Source organism: Geotrypetes seraphini, chromosome 4 (genome assembly GCF_902459505.1).
Source record: "Geotrypetes seraphini chromosome 4, aGeoSer1.1, whole genome shotgun sequence".
Classification (NCBI taxonomy): Eukaryota; Metazoa; Chordata; class Amphibia; order Gymnophiona; family Dermophiidae; genus Geotrypetes; species Geotrypetes seraphini.
The window spans coordinates 314,088,764-314,101,043 of record NC_047087.1 but is presented as its reverse complement, the minus strand read 5'-3'; the positions used below and the strand labels follow the sequence as shown (position 1 = coordinate 314,101,043).

At 43.7% G+C, this 12,280-nt stretch overlaps 1 protein-coding gene across 1 annotated transcript in view; it reads right to left on the bottom strand.

Moving 5' to 3' along the window:
• The window catches only part of ATRNL1 (attractin like 1), a 1,517,170-nt gene that overhangs the window by 790,507 nt on the left and 714,383 nt on the right, over window positions 1-12,280 (bottom strand). The window contains exon 20 of the mRNA XM_033941321.1: window positions 6,191-6,284. Coding sequence (XP_033797212.1) covers window positions 6,191-6,284 — 94 coding nt within the window. The remainder of the gene's footprint in view (window positions 1-6,190; window positions 6,285-12,280) is intronic.

Here is a 12,280-nt window from a genome sequence, read left to right as displayed (position 1 = left end):
CCAATCCGGCCTCATTTCTTCGTTGGCTGCCTGCCGGACAGGCGGGTTTGGCTCCCGTCTGTCCGGCCAACTTCCAAAGGTACGGGGAAGGGGGGTGGGGGGGGTCGTGGGGGTCGGCCAGGGGGGTCGCGGGTCGGCTGGGGGACGGGCGGAGGTTCTTGGGGGGGGGCGGTCGTTGGGGGGAGGGGGTTTGCGTCGAGGGCAGGAGGGCCTGGGATCCCTCCTGCCCGTAATGTAGTGCGGGGTGGGGTTAGGGGGTCGCCGTGGCCAGGAGGGTTTGGGCTCCCTCCTGGCCCGATATTGTTGGGGAGTCGGCGGTCCTTCGGGGTGAGGGTGCGAGTGGTCCTGCCGGGGGGGGGATGTATCGGACGTCGGGGGGGGGCATCAGGCTTTCAGAATGGGGACAGACCTTCAAGGGGGACAGGACTTCAAGGGGGGACAGTGCACGGAAAGTCAGGGGGGGTGAACGGAGAGTCGGGACAGCGCACGGAAAGTCAGGGCAGTGCACGGAAGTCAGGGGGGTGAACGGAGAGTCGGGACAGCGCACGGAAAGTCAGGGCGGGCGAAAGGAGCGTCGGGCATCATGCGCGTTATATGCCTGAGCGCGGTATAGAAAAGTTTTGGTACATATCATCGTGATTTCTGCGCGCTATACCCCTGTGCGCGTTTTACACAGGTGCGCGTTATATCCGCGAAAATACGGTACTGTCACTTTAAAACTTTTAAAGTCTCGAGACTGCTCATATCACACATGCACTGGTGCCTTCCCAAACGACGTTGGCTCACGGGATCATCAATTCAGTAAAAAAGCTAAGAAGCCAACTAGCGAAGGAGGGAGGGTCATGAGAATATCTGCCTGCTGTCCTTGGATAACATCTGTTACAGGTAAGTAACTGTGCTTTATCTTAGGACAAGCAAGCAGCATATACTCACATGTGGGGCTCCCTAGTTAAACTACAGGGTTGGTGGGTAGAAGGCATTTAAACAGAGAAACTATTTTGTAGAACTGATTGGTCAAACCAACTATCTCCTCTGGATTTATTCTCCAAATAGTAGTGAGATATGAAGGTATGAGCTGAGGACCAGGTAGCTGCTTTACAGATGTCCTCAATGGGAGTGGATTGTAAATAAGCTACTGTTCCTCAGATAAGCTGCTCTTAGCTGTACCCTTCGCCTCCACTGCCAAATCCAGACTTCATTCTTTTCATCTAGCTGCTCCCTATGCCTGGAATAAATTGCCTGAGTTTGTCCGACACGCCCCTTTCCTTACCCCCAAAATTAAGGCTAAGGCTCTTCTCTCCCTTGTATCCATGTTACACAGGGAGCCTCTGATTGGCTCAAATGCCTAAGACCCCACCCAAGGGGAGGGGCTTGAGGCATCTGAGACAATCAGGGCCTTAGGCCCCTCCCCGTGCATCAGATGATGCGCTGGGGAAGGGCATAAGATCTGTATTGCAGATGGCGGCGACTGGTGGAGGAGCAGGAGGGACTCCTACTGCTCCTGAGTAAAAGGTAACAGGGAGGAGGGGGGTAAGGGAGGATGGCCTCCGCTGGCACAAGGGAGTGGGCATCTCTCCTGCCATTTTTAAGATTGGTGATAGCGGGGGACGTCTGGTGGCAGGAGGGAGTGGGCATCCCTCCTGCCATATTTAAGATCGTCATAGGCAGCGGCAGGGGGCATCTGATGGCAGGACAGGGTGGTCATCCCTCCTGCCATACTTAAGTTTGTCGATGGCGGGGGCGTCTGGTGGCAGGAAGGAGTGGGCATCCCTCCTGCCATATTTAAGATCGTCATAGGCAGCGGTAGGGGGCATCTGATGGCAGGACAGGGTGGTCATCCCTCCTGCCATACTTAAGTTTGTCGATGGCGGGGGCGTCTGGTGGCAGGAAGGAGTGGGCATCTCTCCTGCCATTTTTTTTTTTTTTGTTCAGGGAGGGGGCTTTGCCGTTGGGAGGGCTTTTCTTTTTTTTTTATTGGGCAGATATTTTGAGTGTGTAATACACGAAAAATATCTGTGCCATTAAAAATAAAATGAAAAAAAAAAAACCAAACCCCGGCAGACCTGTCGATAACACAATTACCAACAGGTCTACAGCAGTCGGGTTTTAGGATCGTAAAACCCAATGCAAAATAGCCAAGCAAATGTAAGTGAATTCTTTGCTTGGCTATTTTGCATGGAGTTTTACTAATTTGCATAGCTGGATTGAAAAATAGGTGATCGAGGGTAAAAACATGCAGTGGGCCGTTTTGTGAATCGGGGCGGTTAGCAGCGATCATTGCTAAACCTGTGAATAAGGGCAACTCTGCTTAACTTTAGGTGCAGGCATTTGCACCACAGACACCCCCCCATCTGCTACTGCCTGCCCACCCCCCCATCACAGCCTGTACAAAATCAGCAGGAGGGATGCCCACTCCCTCCTGCCGCTGGAGTCCCCCGCCACCCCTCCCTGCACCTTTAAGATATAGGATGGCAGGAGGGATGCTCACCACCCGCCTGCTGCCGGGGTCCCTGTTAACTGACAACCCCTCTCACCCTGACACCTTTAACTTGAAGGACGGCACGAGGGATTCCCACTTCCTCCTGCTGCTGAGGTCCCCCCCCCCCCCACCTTTACGACAAAGACCGGCAGGAGGAACACCTACTCCCTCCGGCTAGCACGCCCGCCTCTTCAAAATGGCAGTCCTTCCCCTTCCTGGGGCATCCTTAGATACACGGGGGAGGGTCTGAAGCTCTGATTGCTCCTGGCGCCTAAGGCCTCTCCTAAAAAAAGATGAAATTTAGTGAAAAAAAAAAAAAAGAAGCAGAGCAGAACAGAAAGACGTCTGCACAGTTCTCTTGCAGAAATGAGAACTGCGGGGGGGGGGGGGGGGGCTCTGTATTCCTCAGCCAAGTGGGAGAAGAAGTGGAGAAAAAAAATGAGTGGATTTCTGCATGACCCGGTTCACGGTTGAGGTGAAACACCTTTAGTTTGGATTCCGGAGGGGACGTAACAGAATTATCTTTTACAAACAAACATGCGTTTCAGCTGCATACAAAATGTGTGTGGGCTGTAGCTGCATACATTCACACCTGCTCTCAAACTAATATAAATGTACACAGCTCCATTATAGCATCAATTTCTTGAGGTTTGGAGGGGGGCGGATGTTAAATGCATTAGCACCTGTGTATCTTTTTAAAAATAAATACCCACTTGGGGTTCTTGTAACGGGATTGGGGTGAAGGGCTCTAAGTTGTTCCCCAGAAGCAACAGATTGTATATGTTGGTGGCTGATGCTCCCTAAAAGGAAAGATCTCATTGGCTTCCGGTGTCGCACCGAATAAACTATAAAAATATGTTTGTTAACTCTTAAAGCGCTGGTATACAAAACCTCAGCCTTTATCGAAAGGGTGCTGATCCCTTTTATTTTCCTGTCAGAGCACTTCGATCCAGTGATCAACATTTATTGACCGTTCCTTCGCTAAAATCCATTAATACTCGCAGACAGTACATTTTTTCAGTTACGGCTCCCCAATTGTGGAATTCCTTACCTATTTGTATAAGGGAAGAGAGACATATAGACAGATTCAAGGGCAAGTTAAAATGCTTTCTTTTTAAAGATGTTTTTTGACTGTTAGTTCCTTTAGTCAACATTACACACTTTATTTTAAAAACCCATTTTTAAGTCCACTTTTAAATTTCAGATTTTTTCAACCCCCCCCTCACCCCTCCCTTGTGTTGCTTTCCTTAATTGTCTTATTTACCATCAATTAATGTATTTCTATCTCTGTCTTCCCCAGTGGTTCAGTCAGTCTTGTAAGTCATGTCTGTAGAATTTGTATTTTCCCTTATAAGTTGTAAAAATAATTTTAGTATTGTTCATCGTCTTGAATATGCTCAGGCAATTAATCCAATTTTTCATAAACTTGATAACACCATCTCTTGAAATAGTGTTATCTGTCCATGAATCCAGCAGAAAAAAATCCTACTGAATAATAAATGCAGGTGGGCACCAACATCGTATTGACATAAATGTGGCCAACTACTGAAATCATAATTCCATCACTGACAGAAATTATTTTAACACAGCCTGCAAGGTTTCAGGCAAGGATTAACTTGGCAAAATAATGAGCTTCTTTGCATAAATTTGCATGTCTTCCACTTCATTTCGAGCAATAGCCTCTCAACATTAACTTTAGCCCTTTGTGTGTCTCTAAAACATTTGAAATACTTTGTCTTTCATAGTTTCTAAATTTCCGTTTGACTCATGATATGAGGCTCCAAGTAAGTGAACTCAGGAGCAATGGGAAGAAATGTTTTATCACAAAAAGAAAGGCAAATGCCCAGAACGCTCTGCCAGAGCAGCAGGTTCCCCAGAAACCGGCCAGGTGACTGCAGCGGATTGGTAATAGTAGGATACCACCCCCGTATTCTAGATGTGATTTAAGAAAAGTCCTATTTTAAGGAAAAAAAAAAACACAAAAACCATTCATTCATTGAAAGCAGGGTGAAATTCAAGATCATATTGCTGACGCACAAAATCATTCAGCTTTCAGAACCGCAAACAGAATTGACACCCATAAACCAACTTGCGCCCTATGCTTGAACCTAGAATACCTACTAGAATTACCCTCCTTCAGAGACATCAAATACAAAAGAGTCAGGAAAATAATGTTTTCAGTGATGGCCCAAATGTGGTGGAACTCCCTTGTGAAGGAATTAAAACAGGAAAAGGACATCAAAACTTCAAGAAAGGAATAAAGATGATACTCTTCACAGAGTACTTTAGCAAATAAAGAAACAATTAGGAGGAATAGCAACAGGTAGGAAACAACAGGCTACTCCCCACCTGGAACATGAGGGGTAAAGAAACTATAATTCTAGTATACAGTATGTACATAGATGGTATACATAGGTAAGATATACATAAATTTAACTCATGTATTATAACACCATTATTGAAGCTCATGTATTATATTACTTTTATTAAACCTCAAGTATTGTAACACCTTTATGGAAGCTCATGTATTATATCACTTTTACTAAACCTCAAGTATTATAACACCATTATTGAAGCCCGTGTATTATATCACTTTTACTAAACCTCAAGTATTATAACACCATTATTGAAGCTCGTGTATTATATCACTTTTACTAAACCTCAAGTATTATAACACCATTATTGAAGCTCGTGTATTATATCACTTTTACTAAACCTCAAGTATTATAACACCATTATGGAAGCTCGTGTATTATATCACTTTTACTAAACCTCAAGTATTATAACACCATTATGGAAGCTCGTGTATTATATCACTTTTACTAAACCTCAAGTATTATAACACCATTATGGAAGCTCGTGTATTATATCACTTTTACTAAACCTCAAGTATTATAACACCATTATGGAAGCTCGTGTATTATATCACTTTTACTAAACCTCAAGTATTATAACACCATTATGGAAGCTCGTGTATTATATCACTTTTACTAAACCTCAAGTATTATAACACCATTATGGAAGCTCGTGTATTATATCACTTTTATTAAACCTCAAGTATTATAACACCATTATGGAAGCTCGTGTATTATATCACTTTTACTAAACCTCAAGTATTATAACACCATTACTGAAGCTCATGCAGGCCACTTTGAATTGACTCCCCAGTAATTAATAGCGGAATAGAAACTTCCAATAAACATATAAATATAAGAAAGGCAGAACCAGTCTAACACTCATTCCAGAAAAGTAGTATGTTAAAATATCCAGGTTTTTTGTGTTTTTTTTAAACATGAAATAGCAGAAAGTATTAGCCAACTCAGTCTATACTTTGCATTTCCATTCTTGGTGACAGCAGTTCATTCTAAGTATCTTTGCTTAAACTAATTATTCCTGTCCAGATGCCCTGAACCCTGTTTTTGCAAGAGAATAGAAAAGCGTTTACAGTATAGATGACATCATCTAATGTCATTTATGAATACTAAAATCAATACCCTTCTTCCAGAGGACTTAAAGTTTGAATGGCGGCAGATCTGGCACCAAACCCCTGAGGCACACCACTAACCAAGCCAAATGACTTGAAGTCAATAGCGATTGTACTTGACCTAATGCATATACTGAGCAGCTCTGGCGTTGTTAGTTTCCTGTGAAGGATTGACCTTGAAGGATACATTCACACTCCAAGCCAAGGACTTCATCTGACATACTCACAGTTGACACTGGTCTCCTTTGATCCCTTTGGTTGTGCAGTGACATTTTCCTGTTTGCATCTCACAGATATTTGCATGCCCGTTGCATATGCAGGCTGTGAATTATAAAGAAAAAAAGTTAACAATGTCTGCCATGTTCCCTTAAATTTATGCACGTTAACGGCTGGATTCAGGAAAAGGCACTCAAAATTCCATGCTGAATAAAAATTGGCGCTGAAAGGTATTCTATATTGGGCATTCTGGGAACAGCGCCCTTTATAGAACTGCGCATAGCGCTGGGATATGTGCTCAACCAATGGAAACAACTTGGGTGCAGATCTATGCTATTCTATAACACTGCATTTTAAGGGAAAACCCCTAACTTGCCCAAGCTCCTCCCATGGCCATGCCCCTTTGCAGATCCACACGGAAACACTTAGGCACTATTCTATAATAGGCACGCAAGTGTATTTGGGGGTGGATATTCCATGTCTGTCCCATTTCAATGGCAACATTTTTCTATGCCAAACATTCAGCATGAAAGTAGGACCTAACATTTAGTGCCAAATAAGAGAAATTCCCCATAAATGAATAGCAACCATGCACGCACTCGCACCCCCAAACAAGGGTGTCATTTCACAAGTTAAAGAGGAAATCATCTCTTCCTTAAACTGAATCCATTAATGCAGTGGTGTAGCAAGGGTAGGAGGCACCCCCGCATCCTCCTCGCCTGCTCCTTCTGTGCCCTCCCGTCCCACCCTGTACCTCTTAAAATCTTCCTCAGTGTAAGCAGCTTCTCCAGCCTGCTGCCCGTGATGGCTTTCCCTCTGATGTCACTTCCTGACCCCATGACCCAGGAAGTGATTTCAGAGGGAGCCAGGTTGGCGCGAGCGGCAGTCTACAGCAGTTGCTCATGCTGGTGAAGATTTTAAAGAGGTACGGGAGGGCGTGAGCATGGTGTGGGGGGGAGGGGGGAGAGATGCCAGTGCCCCCCACTATGACAGCGCCCAGGGCGATTCCCCCCCCATTCACCACGCTACTGCCTTAATGTCTATAAAACATGAGAATATATGATGCAGCTTCTTCATTTTGTACCTAATACTTTTAAACATCAGTCCAATCAATTCTCATCTTATTCTATAATATGCTAAAGTACAAAATATCAACAATCGCCTTACAATAACTCTATTACAATTGCCTACATAACATGTGCTAGCACTTATATTTAAAAGTGAATGTTACATTAAAGCATATAAACAACCTTTGCCACAACCATATATTCCTTAAAATTTGCAGTAGGAAAATTGAATTCTTAAATTTTATAATCCACCATGTGGTGGTAGTCCATTCAGGCTGAAATGCTTTTTTCACTTATTTTAAGCTGAGGTTCTCTTTCTTAGTGTGTTCACTTTATATTGCACTGAGACTGTGGTCAAGAAGTCCTTGTGTTGCCAGAACTCAATTCACACATGAAATATTGTCTACCATCTCAACACAGATCTGTGTTTCGCCAAAGCTTTCTCGAGAGCTGGACATACACCACGGAACAAAGCACATGGCTATTAATGGCTCCAAACCAGCTGGTGAAATGCACCTAACAAACGCCAAAGCTAAGTGCAAATGTGCCTGGGTCCATGAAGATTAGCTTGCTTGGTCTGCTTCTTTGTTCTGCCACATAATTAATGAGTGCCAATTAAAATCAATACATTAGTCTCGAAACCAATTATCCAACGAAAAAGGGACCAACCTGTTGTCACGATATGTGAGAGGTCTGATAATACAGAAAACAGCATGCACAGCAATTTCCTGTCGGAGGGGTGCGGCAGAGGGAAGATCTCTGGCTGGCTGAAAGCAGCTTGCTGTGTATGCTATTGCTAGCGGCATAGCGGTAAGCAAGGTTGGCCAAGCAGGTCCCCAAGGGAGTAACCTGCCGGCTGCAGACAAGAGACTTGTTTCTTCTTCATGCAGGCAGAGCTTACCCTAGCACAGGGGAGCTCTGGTTCACCAAAATCCGCAAAAAAACACCGAAAATAATAAAGAAATATACAGAGCAGATCATAAAACCACTTTCCAACTCACGTGCACAAGGAAAAACTAAAGGGGGCAGCAGAGCCCTCTGGAAAAGGAGGAGGAGTTGAAAACCTGGAGTGGATTCCTTCAGCATGGTTCGCAAGCATGGGGAGAATAATACCCTACTGTCCTGAATGACAAACCTATTGCACTGGAACAGGAAACATATACAGACAAAACCAAAGTCAGACAGTAGCTCTCTTCTTGAAATGCTGAAATTATCTTTTTCCTCATGGAGAAGAAATGACTGTGACAAATTTAGAAATATAGCAAAACATCAGCTTGAAATATTTATATTTATATTTAAATCTTTTTATTAAACAGGGACAACAACAGGTATAACAATAGCATAAAACAAGGTTTACAATAGTAGCCAGCTACCACGGACGACTGGACTCTTATGTCCTCCACGATCATGATCAACACCCCTACCCCCCAGAAAGAACCCCACCCACCCCCTTCCCTCCCTCCCTCACCAAGAGAAATACTACAACACACAACCATCACCAAAGTTCACTCCTTATAACAGGACAATGTGGAGGGGGGGGAAAGATTCTTAAATATGGCAGAAAGATACACAGGTGTGATTAAAATGAATTTTCAAGCACCTCTGGATACACCGCCAGGTTACATTTTATGAAATCTAGACAGCGGCTCTCTTTGGTTTGATTCAAATACTATGATGAGCGTTAACAGTAAATTCGAGAGGGATCTTCTTCAACATACTTACTTAGGGGGGGAGGTTTTCTGAGGTTTTGATAAGGGCTTCATCCCAAAGTTGGGATGGGGAGGGAGGGAGGGAGTGACACAAAATTTTGACCTGCCTCCCTGCTGCAGCCTCACATATCTGACCTGATAGGGATACCTAAACCCTGCCAGCGGAAGCCCTTCTCCACCTGATGCTTGTTTTCTTGAACCGCTGCACTGCCTGTTCTACCCTGATCCCTTCTCCCCCTGCCCATGCTCAGTTTTCATGCATACACGGGAGAGGGGGAGAGCCTCCCTCATGCATTCTCAGTGTCATTAAAACCAAGCACGTGCAGAGGGGGGAGCAGGGCAGGCAGCATGGTGGCTCAGGAAAACAAGGAGGGTTTCTGCTAGTGGGGTTTGGGGAACCTCACTAGCAGAATCAATTTTTTGAGGGTGCCTAAGCCCAAATTGGGATGTACATGCTCCCAAGGCACCCTTTTAACTACACCACTGTGTCATGGTATGCATAAAAATAATCCATTGAGAAATACCGCCTCCCCTCCCCCCAGAAAATAACAAGAAAACAAGATTCACTGTTTTGGATTTTGGGACTGAGAGCACCACTTGAGCTGAACAATGAAAACATGATTCCAGAGCAGTGCTAGAGACAAGGAATCAGGCTTGGTTATTTTCAGCCATGAAAAACTTGCACACCTACACAACAGAGAAAATGATTCATAACTCACAACATTCCATTATAATTTCCTACAGGGACACGTGAGGCCCCCAGCGGTGTTGCAACAACTTCTTAATTTTAGTGGGATGGAGGAAGAAAATAAAGAACAATGAATGGTTCCGTTTTATTTTGGGAGGAGACAAACATTTAGAAATATTATTGGAAAAGGAGGATGAGTGTTCTCCAAAATGTTGGACTAACTAAATCCGAAGAGAGATAACCCCATTCACTGGAGACTGACACGACAGCTGGAAGGTGGAGGGGGTGAAACATTGGATTACAAGTCCCCACAGTTACCTAAAGAGCTCCAGCTCAGTTACCGGAACATTCTGTTCAGGCTGCTAGCTTACAGCTATGGATTAACAATGAAAATGCTTGAGGGCAGAATCTGAACATGAGAAAGGCTGCTATATTTTTATTTCTCAGCAGAAGTTCTTTCAGTGCTGGGAAACTTCCTTTCCCATTGTTCCCAGTGCAGTACGGCAGGAGGAGCTGGTCGACTAGTTTTGACAGCAGGTTTACCAGTAGCATGCTAAGAATGAGTAAACTAAATGTTTTTCTTTCTTTTTTTAACAATTGTGATTTATCCCTGCTTTCCTTATGTATCTCCAGTTCACTATGGATATGATTGTATGTTTATTGTTTTTAAATGGTTTTATTTGTCCCCCCAAATTATCATTGTTATACGCATTGAAAATACTTGATATTGCATTCAAATCAAAATTTCAATAAACTTGAAACTTCTCTCATTCTGGTTTGCTCTCTCAAGAGATATATTTAATTAATTAAAAAAAAAATACAAGTAGGAAAAGCATGGATGTACATGGCTTTGGGAATGCTTGTTAGCAAAGATCTGTGAAATGTGGGTGTGTAATGGAGTGACAGTATATATTAGGGGGGTGGGTATATGGTGGGATAGGTGAGATATACTACAGAAGGTGAGGAGTATATGGGGTAGGTATATACTTTGGGAGGCGGAGGTGAGAAAGTGGAGGTTCGGTATGTGTTTATACTCGTGTGTAGAAAGAAAAACTGAGGAGCTACAGCACAACCCAGGGAAGGAGGAGGTGGAGCAAAAAAAAATGTAGATGATGCCTTCTACACAACTCGTGATTAAAGGAGAATAACCCACTGGAGTTCAAGACTCATATGCCTTTTGAACTAGAAAGAGAGCAGAGGAAAAACAGAGAAAATTAGGAAAAAGAAGCAACAAAGCTAGAAAAAAGTATTTTTTCTAAATTTCTTAATTGTAATGTGTCCTCTTTAGAAAATGTGCATCTCTGGATATCTTGCATTTCAGTTTCTATTTGTTTCTGTGACAACTATTTTTAATCTAGTTCTGGAATGTGTTTGCTTATCGCAGGGTTTGCTTGCTGGAGCTTTGAAGGGGTTTCTCCTCTTCCATATCCATTCCTGGTCCCCTTGGGAGAGATAGTGTTTTGGGGGGGGGTCCATTCAGTTCTATCTAAGCCACTAGTACCAAATTAGCTTACAAGATTGGTAGTGCCAACAACTACAATTAAATATTGGTTACAGAGACAAATAAATAATTTTAAAAGAACAGTATTGTTGGCAAATGAATAAAGATAGACAATATACACAGGTGCCGGCACTCTTCAAACTCCACTGCAAACAAGCCTCAACAACTTGTCAAAAGCCTTTTACTAGAGTTTCCAAAGCAGTCTTGAACTTAAGCAAAAAAGATCCAGAACAGATTGAAATAGGAATAGAAATCCATAAGGAGGGAACAAGGTAGGGTTACCAGATGTCCGGGGAAACCTGGACCTGTCCTCTTTTTAGAGGACTGTCTGGGCTTCCCAGACAGACTTTCCAAAACCCGACAGTTTGTCCAGGTTTTGGAAAGCCTTGACAAGTTCTGTCCACATCTGGAGGGCCTCTGAGCACGCTCGGATGACGTCACATGCATGGGGCGGGTCTGGAAGCAGAACTGGGCGTGGCTGGGGGTGGAACGGAGCAGGGTAACGAGTTTGAGGTTTTCTGGACTAAAATATGGTAACCCTAGAACAAGGTAGTAAAAATATCTTCATAACTGCGATAAGAGAATATTTTACAGGTGGATCTGAATATGAGCAGTATAGGCAGATTATGGAGCGGGCACACATACCGTGTTTCCCCAAAAATAAGACCTACCCCGAAAATAAGCCCTAGTCCTGGGATTCGCTGGCAGTTCCCCTTCCCTCACGTCCATCCCTGGTGCAGCAGAACCCTTGAGCGAGCACTGCCCCTCCACCCCTCCGAGCACCCACACCCCCATCCTTCCCTCCCTCCATACAATTCTAATTTTTGTAAACCGTGCTAAGCTCTATTGTTATAGAAAAGCTGCGGTATATAAGCCTAAGGTTTAGTTTAGGAGGGTAGCTGCTGGACTAAATATGGAAATATCTATACTTATCTATCCAGGAAAAGTTTAAAACCAATGAGAAAAAAAAATACTTTCTGATAAGGAGAAATATTCCAACAAATGGTCAAGATTCTACAGACAGCAGCAATGTGGAGCAGAATAACTTGGAATACTGGATGAATCCCTCAGTCTTTATGTACAATCAATCTACTACTATGGTATGAACCATGACGTTACCAGCAGGCCAACATATT